The sequence below is a fragment of the Myotis yumanensis genome, unplaced genomic scaffold, assembly GCF_028538775.1.
Source record: "Myotis yumanensis isolate MYYU_CA2020_CCGP unplaced genomic scaffold, mMyoYum1.0.hap1 SCAF_14, whole genome shotgun sequence".
Taxonomy (NCBI): Eukaryota; Metazoa; Chordata; class Mammalia; order Chiroptera; family Vespertilionidae; genus Myotis; species Myotis yumanensis.
Genome location: NW_027223765.1, coordinates 40,331,745 through 40,344,106, shown reverse-complemented (window position 1 = coordinate 40,344,106; position 12,362 = coordinate 40,331,745). Strand labels below are relative to the sequence as shown.

At 39.4% G+C, this 12,362-nt stretch overlaps 1 protein-coding gene across 5 annotated transcripts in view; it reads left to right on the top strand.

Annotated features, from left to right (window-relative positions):
* Positions 1-12,362, top strand: part of SFMBT1 (Scm like with four mbt domains 1) — a 102,966-nt gene that overhangs the window by 44,280 nt on the left and 46,324 nt on the right. For 3 of the 5 annotated variants that reach the window (XM_070390758.1, XM_070390759.1, XM_070390757.1), the window contains exons 2-3: positions 2,494-2,660; positions 9,105-9,199. In XM_070390758.1, the coding sequence (XP_070246859.1) occupies positions 2,621-2,660; positions 9,105-9,199 (135 nt within the window). In that variant the 5' untranslated portion in view covers positions 2,494-2,620. The remainder of the gene's footprint in view (positions 1-2,493; positions 2,661-9,104; positions 9,200-12,362) is intronic. The other 2 variants (XM_070390762.1, XM_070390760.1) reach the window with 1 other exon arrangement.

The following is a 12,362-nucleotide window of genomic DNA, read 5'->3' as shown; positions in this document are numbered from 1 at the left end:
GACTTCCTGTCCTTGCTAAGTGCTTTAAAAGTTATTTGTCGGACATGTCAGATCATTTGGCTCAGGAATCATCCTACAGAAGTCTCTCTGGCATTATTGTAACTTTTCACATATTCCTATTGTTTCATTTTAGCCTTGGAAACAAAGTTCATTAACACTAAAGGTAGTATAGGCTTAGAGTGTGGATTGCATGTGTGGACTAGATGTTGTTCAGATGGCTTTAGATCTTTTAAAAAATCTGTTAAAAGCCGAAACCGGTTTGGCTCAGTGGATAGAGCGTCAGCCTGCGGACTGAAAGGTCCCAGGTTCGATTCCGGTCAAGGGCATGTACCTGGGTTGCGGGCACATCCCCAGTAGGAGATGTGCAGGAGGCAGCTAATCGATGTTTCTCTCTCATCGATGTTTCTAACTCTCTATCTCTCTCCCTTCCTCTTTGTAAAAAATCAATAAACTATATTAAAAAAAATCTGTTAAAAGGTTAATTATTCCATGGTGGTTTTATTTGATGTATCACTAAAAATGAAATAGTGAATTCAGTTTGATGTTATTCTACCTGGGTTTTGTGTTTGTGTGTATGTGTGTGTGTAATCAAAGCTTGTTTTGTACACTTTGCTTTTTACATTTTTATTTATATTTCTTAGAAGTGTTTCAGATTTTAGTATGGCTCGTTCTGGCTTCAAGTCTTATCAGCATCCCCTATAAATGTATAGGCATCTGTTCAGTTTACTGAAATATTCTAAATAAGATGAGCAAGGTCCAGATCAGTTAGTTCATGAAAAGTTATTTAAATAAATAACTTTTGATGTATTCTGCTCACCACAAAAGGAATTATACTACCAAACTCAACAATAAAATAAAGAGCATAAAACAATTTAACATGAATTGGAAATAGATGGAATAAAAGGAAAAAAATGAAAGGTGAATTACATGTCCATATTTTAAGCTGGATATTTTATGGCTTTTTTTTCCTTCATCACTATATAAGAAGATAGCAGACTAGCAATAAAGAGAGAGATCTAACAGATGTTCCACAGCAAAATGCTTCATCAGTTTATTTCTCATGATCCTATTAACACCATGAGCTGATTGATTGTTCCTTGGTTAAAATGAAGTAATGTAAGATTGAGCAAAAAAAGAACTCATGGACATGGACAACAGGGTGATGATTGTGGGAGGGAGAGGGGTTGGGGGGAGGTAGAAGAGGGTATGGGGGGGATAAATGATGATGGAAAACAATTAAATTAAAAACAGAATAAAGTTTCTTCTCTGCTTTAAAAAAAAAAGAAAGAATATCACAGTGTTCGCTTTTCAACTACATAAGACCTGCATTTCTCCCAACTCATATCTTTTTGGCTTTGAAACTTAATTTGTTGTTGCTGTTGTTATTATTTTGTACTGTGTGGTTCTCTGTACAAAATGTGCTGGCATATTTTAGGAGTTTATGAATATAAGCAGTGGATGACATCTTCAAAGCATAGCGAACCTACAGGTGTTTACTTATTACTAGCTTTGTTATATCAAACCCATGATGAAGTGTTAAGACTTTATACTGTATGTAGAGATGATACACTAAGCTAGTGCCATTGTAACTTGAATAGTTAACTCAGCGTTTACTATGTAGCCAGCTCTATGCTAAGTGCTCTTCTGTCCAGTTAAGTAGGTACAGTTTAGTTTATGAAAGTAGGTACACTTTCATAAATGATGCCATTGACACAAATAAGTCAAGTCACTTGTTAAGTCACATAGCCAAGTAAACAGTGAACACAGAGTGATGGAAATATTCTAACATTGGATTCTAGTGATGGTTACACAACTGCAAACTTACTAAAAATGATTGAATTGTATACTTAAAGTGGTTTTATATGTGAATTATATTATATTATAAAACTTTTAAAAAGAATAAATGGGTTCAGAGCTTATTTTGGAGGGGTTCTCTTTTATAAGTATAATTGTAAACTAATATAGTTGATGCTTTTTGGTTCTGCATAATATTTTAGGTAAGTGGAATGGAAAACTGAATAAGGTAATATACTGTATCTTAAGTATCATTCATTCAGTAAGACAGAACATTGAAAGGTAACCCTCCACCCCATAAATTCAGTAAGAGTTAGAGTTTTTATGGGTAGGAATTATGGAGCTAAGTATTATAATCTAAGTTTAAAGGGTAGTGATTCAAATATATGTTAATCTCTTGTGATTTTTAGATATCAGGATCTTGATAGCATGCTCTCTCTACACACACACACACACACACACACACACACAAACACACAGTCTTCAAAATTAGAAAAGGTATTGATATTTTCTCTCATCTCATCTATTCTGCCAATGTGTTTTTGTTTTATCTGCCCTCTCAACTCACTGGAGTGCCATGTCTTTTTTTTTTTTTTCTTGCGGGTTCTGCTCCCCCTCTGTCCCTGGAGTTCCATGTCTTATGAATGAGTAAACACACTTGGGCTTCAGGCTATTTATATGTTCTTTTTTTATTTTTAGCACTTTCCTTTTATTTGGACCCTTGGATGCCCATTGACGGATGCTTGAGACCTTCAAGTAATCTTCAGATCATAGCAGAACTGTAAGGCCCTTTGTATGGGAAGGAGATAGTCCGTGTGCTGTGGACATGAACGGGGAGCAGCAGCTTGATGCAGGTATTGGTTTTGGTGAGCAGAATTCATTCCTCAGAGTACCGAACCATATTACCTTCCTGGGTGACATGGTCTGATTTACCTTCTGACACTAAAGAGAGAGCTGGTTGAAGATATGAGTTGTCTTTCTCTGTACCTGGCACAGAGCCTGGCACTAGGGATACTCACAATGTTTCCTGAAAAACTACATTTTATGAGTAGACTTCTGTTTGAAAAAACAACATTTTAATTTTGATAGTTACTTTTGAATTATTTTGAAATAATTATATATTCATAAGAAGTTGCAAAGATAATACTGACAGGTCCCCCGTATCCATCACCAGTTTCTACCATTAGTTAAATTGCATATAAATATAGTATAGTATAAAAGCCAGGATTGACATATTTAAAAAGTGTATGTAGTTTTCTGTCATTTTATCACATACTAGAAGCCTGGTGCATGAAATTCGTGCACTTGTTGGGGGGGGGGGGATTTGTCCCTCAGCTCGGGCTGCGCCCTCTCGCAGTCCAGGGCCCTCGGGAGATGTCCGATTGATGGACATCCTGAGTGCTGCCACGGAGGCAAGAGAGGCTCCCGCCACCGCTGCTGCGCTCGCCAGCTGTGAGCCCAGCTTCTGGCTGAGCAGCGCTCCCCCTGTAGGAGTGCACTGACCACCAGGGGGCAGCTCCTGAGTTGAGTGTCCCCTGGTGGTCAGTGCGCGTCGTACCGACGGATCATTCTGCCGTTCGGTCGATTTGCATATTAGCCTTTTATTATATAGGATAGATTCCTGTAACCACCACCTCAGTCAAGATATAGAACTACTCCATCACCACAAAGAGCTCCCTATTCTGCCCCTTCATACTTACACCTACTTTCTTTCTCCCAGCCTTCCCTAAGTCAGGCAACCATTAGTCTGTTCTCTGTCTCTATAATTTTGTCATTTCAGGAATGTTACACATATAGAACCACATAGTATGTGACTTTTTGAGGTTGCTTTCATCACTCAAAATAATGCCCTTGAGATCCATCCAAATTTTTGCACATATCAATAGTTTGTTTCCTTTTATTGCTGAGCAGTGTTCCATGGATATACTACAATTTGGTTAACTATTCATCTACTGTTGTACGTTTTGGTTGCTTCCAGTTTTGGGCTACTAAAAATAAAGCTGCGCCCTAACTGGTTTGGCTCAGTGGATAGAACGTTGGCCTGCGGACTGAAGGGTCCCAGGTTCGATTCCGGTCAAGGGCATGTACCTGGGTTGCGATCACATCCCCAGAAGGAGGTGTGCAGGAAGCAGCTGATCGATGTCTCTCATCGATGTTTCTAACTCTCTATCCCTCTCCCTTCCTCTCTGTAAAAAATCAGTAAAATATATTTTAAAAAAATAAAAATAAAGCTGCTTGTGCAGTAGTATACATCAGATTTCATTTTTCTGGGGTACATGTCTAGGAACACAATTGCTGGATCATACGTTTAATAAAGAAACTGCCAAACTACTTTCCAGGATGATTATACTATTTTACATTCTCACCATCCAAGTATGAGAGATTTAGTTTCTTCTCATTCTCACTATCATTTGCTATTGTCACTATTTTTTATTTAACTCTGATGGGCATCTAATAGTGACAGCTTATCCTGATCTTAATTTGCATTTTCCTAGGGGCTAGTGATGTTGAACATGTGCTGTATCCTCTTCAGCACAGTGTCTCCATTTATTTGGTTTATGTTTTATCTGCCTTTTGTTTTTTTTAAATATATATTTTTATTGATTTCAGAGAGGAAGGGAGAAGGAGAGGGAGATAGAAACATCAATGATGAGACAGAATCATTGACTGGCTGCCTCCTGCACGCCCCCTACTGGGGATTGAGTCTGCAACCCGGGCATGTGCCCTTGACTGGAATCGAACTTGGGACCCTTCAGTCTGCAGGAGGATGCTCAATCCATTGAGCCAAACCACCTAGGGCCTTTTGTTGTTTTTTTCTATCCTCACCTGAGGATATTTTTCCGTTGCTCTTTAGAAAGAGTAAAGGGGAGGGAGGAAAAGAGAGAGAGATGCATTAATTGGTTGCCTCCCACACAAGCCCCTACCGACTGGGGCCGGGGATCAAACCCACAACCCAGGTACGTGCCCTTGACCAGGAATTGAACCTGAGACCCTTTGATGTGCGGGATGATGTTCTCACCAGCCAAGGCTATATGTCTGCTTCTTAATTAATAATTATTTCTTTAAACATTGAGCTTTTAAAAAAACGACTTTATTGAGGTATTTTTCTTTTTTTGAGGTATAATTATGCCCTTATAGAGTGTACAGTTCAGTGGCTTTCAGCATATTCACCAAGTGTTGTGACCGTCACTAGTATTTCTAAAACATTTTCCTCACCCCCTAAAAGAAACAGTTAGCAATTGCTTCTTGCCCCACTCAGCCTCTGGCAACCACCATTAGTCTCCTTTCTGTATGGATTTACTTATTTCTGCTTCCTTTTGATTAATGTTTATTTACATGGTATATCTTTTTCATTCTTATACCTTCAACCTGCCTATATATCATTATATTTGAAGTTTCTTATAACAGCACATAATCTTTTTTTAAATTTCAGTCTTATAATTATTGTGTATTCAGACCTTATACATTTAATGTAATTATTGGTAAGTTAGGGCTCAAGTGTGCTATTTTTGTTCATCTGTTTTCTGGGATTATTTTTGTCTTCTACCTCCTGCCTTCCTGTGGGTTACTTGAATATTTTTTTTTAGAATTCCATTTAGATTTGTCTATAGTGTTTTTTAGTGTATCCTTTTGTATAGCTTTTTAGTAGTTGCTCTAGGTATTACATTGTATGTACATAACTTATCAGTCTGTTGGCATTTTATTGGTTTGAGTCACATGTAGAAACTTTACCTATTTTTATGTCTTTACCTTGTAGTATAATTATCATAAATATTTCCTCTTCATATTTTGAGAACTATATCAGATATTAAAATTTTTGTTTCAACTTTCAAACATAATTTAGAAAACTCGAGAAGGAAAATATTTTTAAATATTTTTACTCTTTCCATTGTTCTTCTTATACTATTTTATTATTTATTTCTACTGTTCATGAAAAATATAAACAGCCATTGCTGGTTTGGCTCAGTGGATAGAGCGTCAGCCCATGGACTGAAGGGTCCCGGGTTCTATCCTGGTCAAGGGCATGTACCTCAGCTGCAGGCTCAATCCCCGGCCTTGGTCTGGTTGGGGTGCATGCTGGAGGCAAACAGTCTATGTGTCTCTCTTACATCCGATGTTTCTTTCTCTCTGTCTCTCCCCCTCCCTTCCACTCTCTCTAAAAATTAGTGGGAAAATGTCCGCCAGTATGGATTAACAAGAAAATTAAAAATAAATAAACAAATAGGTGTATGTACAGATACATTTATTTCTATACCTCTCTCATCATACACAAAAGTAGAGATACAATAAAAACTGATTGGTAGTTTCCAGTTTCACTGAATATATCCTGGAAAGCATCCCACATCAGTATGTAGAAATTGTTCTCAATCCTTTTCACAGTTGTATAGTGCTGGATGTATAAACCATAGATGGTTCAGCCAGTTCCTTATTGATGGACATTGGGTCTTTGCAGTCTTGATTCATAAGTAGTGCTGCAGTGAATAGCTTTGTACATATGTCTTTTTGTATTTTGCCAGCATATCTTTGGAATAGATTCCTAGAAGTGGGATTGCTGGATCAAAAGGTAAATACATATATCATTTTGCTAGATATTGCCAAGTTTTCTTTCACTAGGGTTGTGCCATTATGCTTTACCTGCTTAACTATAGCCTCACCATAGAGTATGTTGTCAAACTTTGGAATTTTTCCCAATGTGATATTTCAGTGCAGTTTTAATTTGCATTTCTCTTAAAAATGAGTCAATTTGCATATCTTTCCATATGTTTCAGGACCTTTGAATTTCTTTTCCTGTATTTTGCTCATTTTTCTATCCAGTCATTAACCTGTTTCTTTTCTGTTTTTTAATAGTTTTTAATGTATGAGAAACTTTAGTTCCTTAGCTCATTATTTTTATTGTTGTTGTTTATTTTTATTTTTAAGGTAGCATGCTGTTTCAGGGACTAGGGTCCTTGTTAAGCACCATGAGTGTTCAGCCATGCTATGTTTTAGTAATGGAAATTGACTTTCTATTAGCCCATACTTCTAGGAGATTTCCAACATGGTCTTTGTTGGCTTGTTATATTTCTAGTGAAAAATTGCAAATACATAAAAATGAATGGGAAACAATGTAAGAACACCCACATAGCTACCCTGAAGAATTAATAAATGTTAACATTATCTTACATTTGTTTCCATTGTTTTATTGTGGTAAAATATCCATTGTACACAGTTTACAATTTTAACCATTTTTAAAAGAGTGTACTGTTCAGTGGCATTAAGTACATTCATACTGTTGTGCACTCATTACCACAGTCTATCCCTAGAACATTTTTCATTTTCTCAAACTGAAGCTCTATACTCGTTAAACACAAACTCCCCATTCTCGTTGCCCCACAGTTTTGGAAACCACCGTTTTTCTTTCTGCCTCTGTGAATTTGACTATTCTGGCTACCTCGTGTAAGTGGAACCATACAGGATTTATCCTTTCGCAGGTGGCTTATTTCACTTAGCATAATGTCCTCTAGGTTCATCCATGTTGTATTATGGTTAGAATTCCTTTTTTTTTTTTTTTTTAAAGACCGAATAATACTCCATTGGATGGATGTATCACATTTTAATTTCTTCTTCTGTCGATGGATACTTGGGCTGCTTCCACCTTTTGGGTATTGTGAATATTGCTGCTATGAACATTTGTGTACAAATGTCTGTTTGATTCTGCTTTCACTCCTTTTGGATATATACCCAGAAGTAGAATTGGTGGATCCTATGGTAATTGTATTTTTAATTTTTGAGAAACCACCATATAGTTTTCCACAGTGGCTATACCATTTTACATTCCAACACCAGCAGTGCACAAGATTCTAATTTCTCACTTCCTTGCCAACATGTGTTTTCTGCTTTTTGTTGTTAATCCTCACCTGAGGATATTTTTCCTATTGCTTTTCAGAGAGAAGAGTGGAAAGAAGGGGACGGGGTGGGGGGGGGGGGGGGGGGAGAGAAAGAGGTGAGAGAGACACATTGATTGGTTGCCTTTTGTATGTGCCGGAATCAGAGCAGGTAGCGAACCTGCAACCCTGTATACATGCCCTTGACCGGAATCAAACCCGGGACTCCTGGTGTGCAGGCCACTGCTCTGTCCACTAAGCCAAATGGGCTAGGGCTGTTTTCATTTTTAAAAATAAATAAGTACTAGATAGGCACAACCCAGTTAATGGCTCTTTAGTACTTTTTAGTACTCCTCTTCTAATCATGTTTTCTCCTCTCCATCCCCAAAGGCAGCACTGTTCATTGCAAACTTACTAGTGCCAGGCATTGTTATGGGCAGTGGGGATACAAAGTTCCTGTCTTCATAGAGCTTGTTTTCTAAAGGGGAAGATAAAAGACATGGTGTACTGTCCAACAGGAATGAATGCCTTGAAGACCAGAAAGCAGAGCCTGGGAGTTTTCTACTGTGGGCACTGCTTGGAAGGCCTTTTTGGAGACAACTGAGTAGAGGCTTGAATGCAATGAAGGTGTGAATGACACTGGGAGATCAGTCTTGGGCTGCGGAAATAGCAAATGCAGAGGCTTTGAGGAAAGAACATGATTAGATTAAAAGAAGAATAAAGCCAGTGTCACTCGAGTGCAGTGAGCAAACAAGAGGCTGGCTGGGAATGAAGTGGCAGGGTAGGTTGTAAGAGGGTCAGATCATGTAGCGACTTTGCAATCTCTCAAAGAGTTTAGATTTTTCATCAATGTGATTAAAAAGTGAGTGATGCCAAGGTTAGGCCTTGGACGAGAGAGAACAATAGGAATAGTGAGATGTGATTAGGTTTGGGATATATTTTAAAGGTGATACCTAGAGAATTTTCTGATAGTTTGGATGTGGGATGTTAGTTGTGAAAGAAAGGGAGGAAAGCAAGGATAATGTCACATTTTTTGGATTGAGCCAAAATATCGACGAGGGTATGTTTTACTTAGTTGGAGAGTACTAAGGAAGAAATCAGATTAAAAATTCAAGTTGGAAATGCCTACTTGTTAAGTATCTCAAATACTTGGTGTTAGGTACTAAGTATAATCCAAGGTGGTTGTAATAGTTACACTCTCACCAGCGTCATGTGATCCATTTGGGTGAAGCCCGGATGGGTCCCAACAGGAGACAGCATGTCACACTTCGTGCTGTTGAGGTTCGTTGACGGCCAGTGCACCAAGGGAACCTGCCATAAAGCCAGTTAACTTGTGAAGTCAATTGTAAGTTAGGTTTATTACTAAATTTATGTTTTTGCACCTTGAGTTTTCTTTCATTGGGGTTCACCTGTTTTTTATTTGTTTTATTTTGTCTTTAATTCCAGATGCTGGGTCTGGTGTGGAAGAAGTGGAACTAAGCTGGGAAGATTATCTGGAAGAGACGGGGTCCACAGCAGTTCCTTATGGATCTTTTAAACACGTGAGCAGCAACTGCATTGCTTCACTGTTTACATCTGTTTTCTTTGACTTCCTGTGCCATCATTAGACAGTTTGTAGTTGTTTTAAGTTGGGGCGCTTGGAAGAACTTGAATGCCTTTTCCTGTTTTCTCCCGCTGATACCCTTATTAAGAAAACTTGATATACTCTTAAAATTATTTTTGGTTTTGTGTACTTTCCGCCACTTAATGCAGGAATTGTTTTTTTTGACTGGTCATGAATATTCCTTTATTTTTGTCAAACAATCTTTTTATAAACTGAAGATAATGTTTTTTCTTGCACTTTACATTATAACATTTTATAACTATTGGTTTGCTTATTGAAAGTAATTTCAGTAACACTGTTGTTTTCTATTATGTTGAGCAGAAATGTAGTAATGACATCAAGTCAGTCACATGGGTGGACTGTGCAGCATCGTTTTATACCCTAACAGCCCAATTGAGAGCTACCTGCCTATTAGTCACTTAGTAGCCGACTTGGTTGTCAGGGTATTGCAGTGCTTGTGTTCAAGTAACATTCATGTGACTTATACAGTATATTGTTATAATTGTTCTATTTTAGTATTGTTGCTAATCTCTTACTGTGCCTCATTTATAAATTAAACTTTATTATAGATATGTATGTATAGGAAAAAACATATAGGTATATGGGGTTTGGTACTGTCGGGGATTCAGGCATCCACTGGGGTCTTGGAACAAACCCCTTGTAGTTAAGGGAGATAGCCCCCATATTAGTTGTTTTAAGAGTATTCTCCAAATATTTGTGAATTTCCTAGTTTTCCTTCTGTTACTACATTTCAGTTTTATTCCATTTTGATCAGAAAAGATACTTTGCATGATTTCAGTCTTTTTAAATTTGAGACTTGTTTTGTGGCCTAACATTATGGTCTGTCCTAGAGAACATGAGAAGAATGTATATTCCGCTGTTGCTGAGTGGGGTGTTCTGTTAATGTCTGTTAGTTCTCATTGGTTTATAGTCTTGTTCAAGTCCTCTGTTTCCTTTCTGTCTGGTGGTTCTATCCATTATTGATTGTAGGGTACCAGTTTGTTTAGAGATCAGCATAACCTTGATATCAAACCTGACATGAGTATTTTAGGAAAGGAAAATTACAGAGCAGTGTCACTCATGAAGACTGATGCGTAAATATTTGCATATAAAATAATAGCAAACTGAATGTAGCTGTATTTAGAAAGAATAATACATTAATAACAAGTTGATTTTTCCAGGAATGCAAGATAGTTTAACACTTAAAAATCATCCAGCATAATAATAGTAGCAGAATAAAGGAGAAAAATCACATTATCATGTCATTATATAAAGAAAAATTATTAATAAAATTTCAGCCGAAACCAGTTTGGCTCAGTGGATAGAGCGTCAGCCTGCGGACTGAGAGGTCCCCAGTTCGATTCCAGTCAAGGGCATGTACCTGGGTTGCGGGCACATCCCCAGTAGGGGATGTGCAAGAGGCAGCTAATCAATGTTTCTCTCTCATCGATGTTTCTAACTCTATCTCTCTCCCTTCCTCTCTGTGAAAAATCAATAAAATATATTAAAAAAAAATTTCATACCCATCATGATAAAATTTTTAGCAAACTGTTGATGGAAATTTTTTTAAACTTGAATAAAGGATATCTACCCCCAAAAAATTTACAGGAAATTTTATTAATGGTAATATAATGCATGCTTTCTTTTTAATATGGAGCAAGACAAAGATACTGGTTAGCATGACTTTCATTTGATACTGTTATAGAGGTTCTAGCCAATACAGTTAGGTTAAAAAAAACACAGTAAAATGTATAAGGATTAGAAAGGAAGGGAAAAATGTTATTTTTGCAGATAAATAAAATAATTTTAAGACATAATAATGAGTAATTTCAGCAGATTATTTAATACAGGATAGCATTAAAAAATTGATATTTCTATATACCAGCAACAAACAAAAATGAAAGATGTTATTTACAATAACATTTTTTAAAAAGTTAAATGGCTAGTAGTTAAATGTAACAAAAATTTGCAAAGAAACTTCATCTATACTAATAAAAGGGTAATATGCAAATTGGTCATGACACCCTTACAGTCACGTCATGATCAGTATGCAAATTGACCATCACTCCAACACACAAAGATGGCCGCCCCCAAGTGGCCAAAGATGGCCGCCACAAGATGGCCTGCAGAGGAGGGCAGTTAGGGGTGACCAGGCCTGCAGGGGAGGGCAGTTGGGGGGGACCGGGTCTGCAGGGGAGGGCAGTTAGGGGTGACTGGGCTGGCAGGGGAGGGCAGTTAGGGGTGACCAGGCCTGCAGGGAAGGGCGTTTAGGGGTGACTGGGCCTGCAGGGGAGGGCAGTTGGGGGCGACCGGGCCTGCAGGGGAGGGCAGTTAGGGGTGACCGGGCCTGCAGGGGAGGGCAGTTGGGGGCGACCAGGCCTGCAGGGGAGGGAAGTTGGGGAGGACCAGGACTGCAGGGGAGGGAAGTTGGGGAGGACCAGGCCTGCAGGGGAGGGCAGTTGGGGGCGACCGGGCCTGCAGGGGAGGGAAGTTGGGGAGGACCGGGCCTGCAGGGGAAGGCAGTTGGGGGGGACCAGGCCTGCAGGGGAGGGCAGTTGGGGGGGACCAGGCCTGCAGGGGAGGGCAGTTAGGGGTGACCAGGCCTGCAGGGGAGGGCAGTTGGGGGCGACCAGGCCTGCAGGGGAGGGCAGTTGGGGGTGATCAGGCTGGCAGGGGAGTGGTTGGGGGGGTGATCAGGCTGGTAGGCACGCGAGCAGTTGGGAGCCAGCAGTCCTGGATTGTGAGAGGGATGTCCCAGATTGGAGAGGGTGCAGGCTGGGCTGAGGGACACCCTCCCCCCCAGTGCATGAATTTCATGCACCAAGCCTCTAGTCCTATATAATAAAAGCCTAATATGCTAAGTGTCCGGTCGTCTGGTGACCAGTCGACTGTTCAACCAATCAAAGCGTAATATACTAATGACATGCTAAGGCCGCTCAACCGCTCGCTATGACGTGCACTGACCACCAAGGGGAAGACACTCTGACCAGTAGGTGAGCTTGCTTCTGGGGTCTGGCCCGTCGGGTCTGAGTGAGACGGGCCGGATACACCCTGGAGCCCTGCTATGGTCCCTCCCTGGCTGGCCAACCTCCTGCATCCCT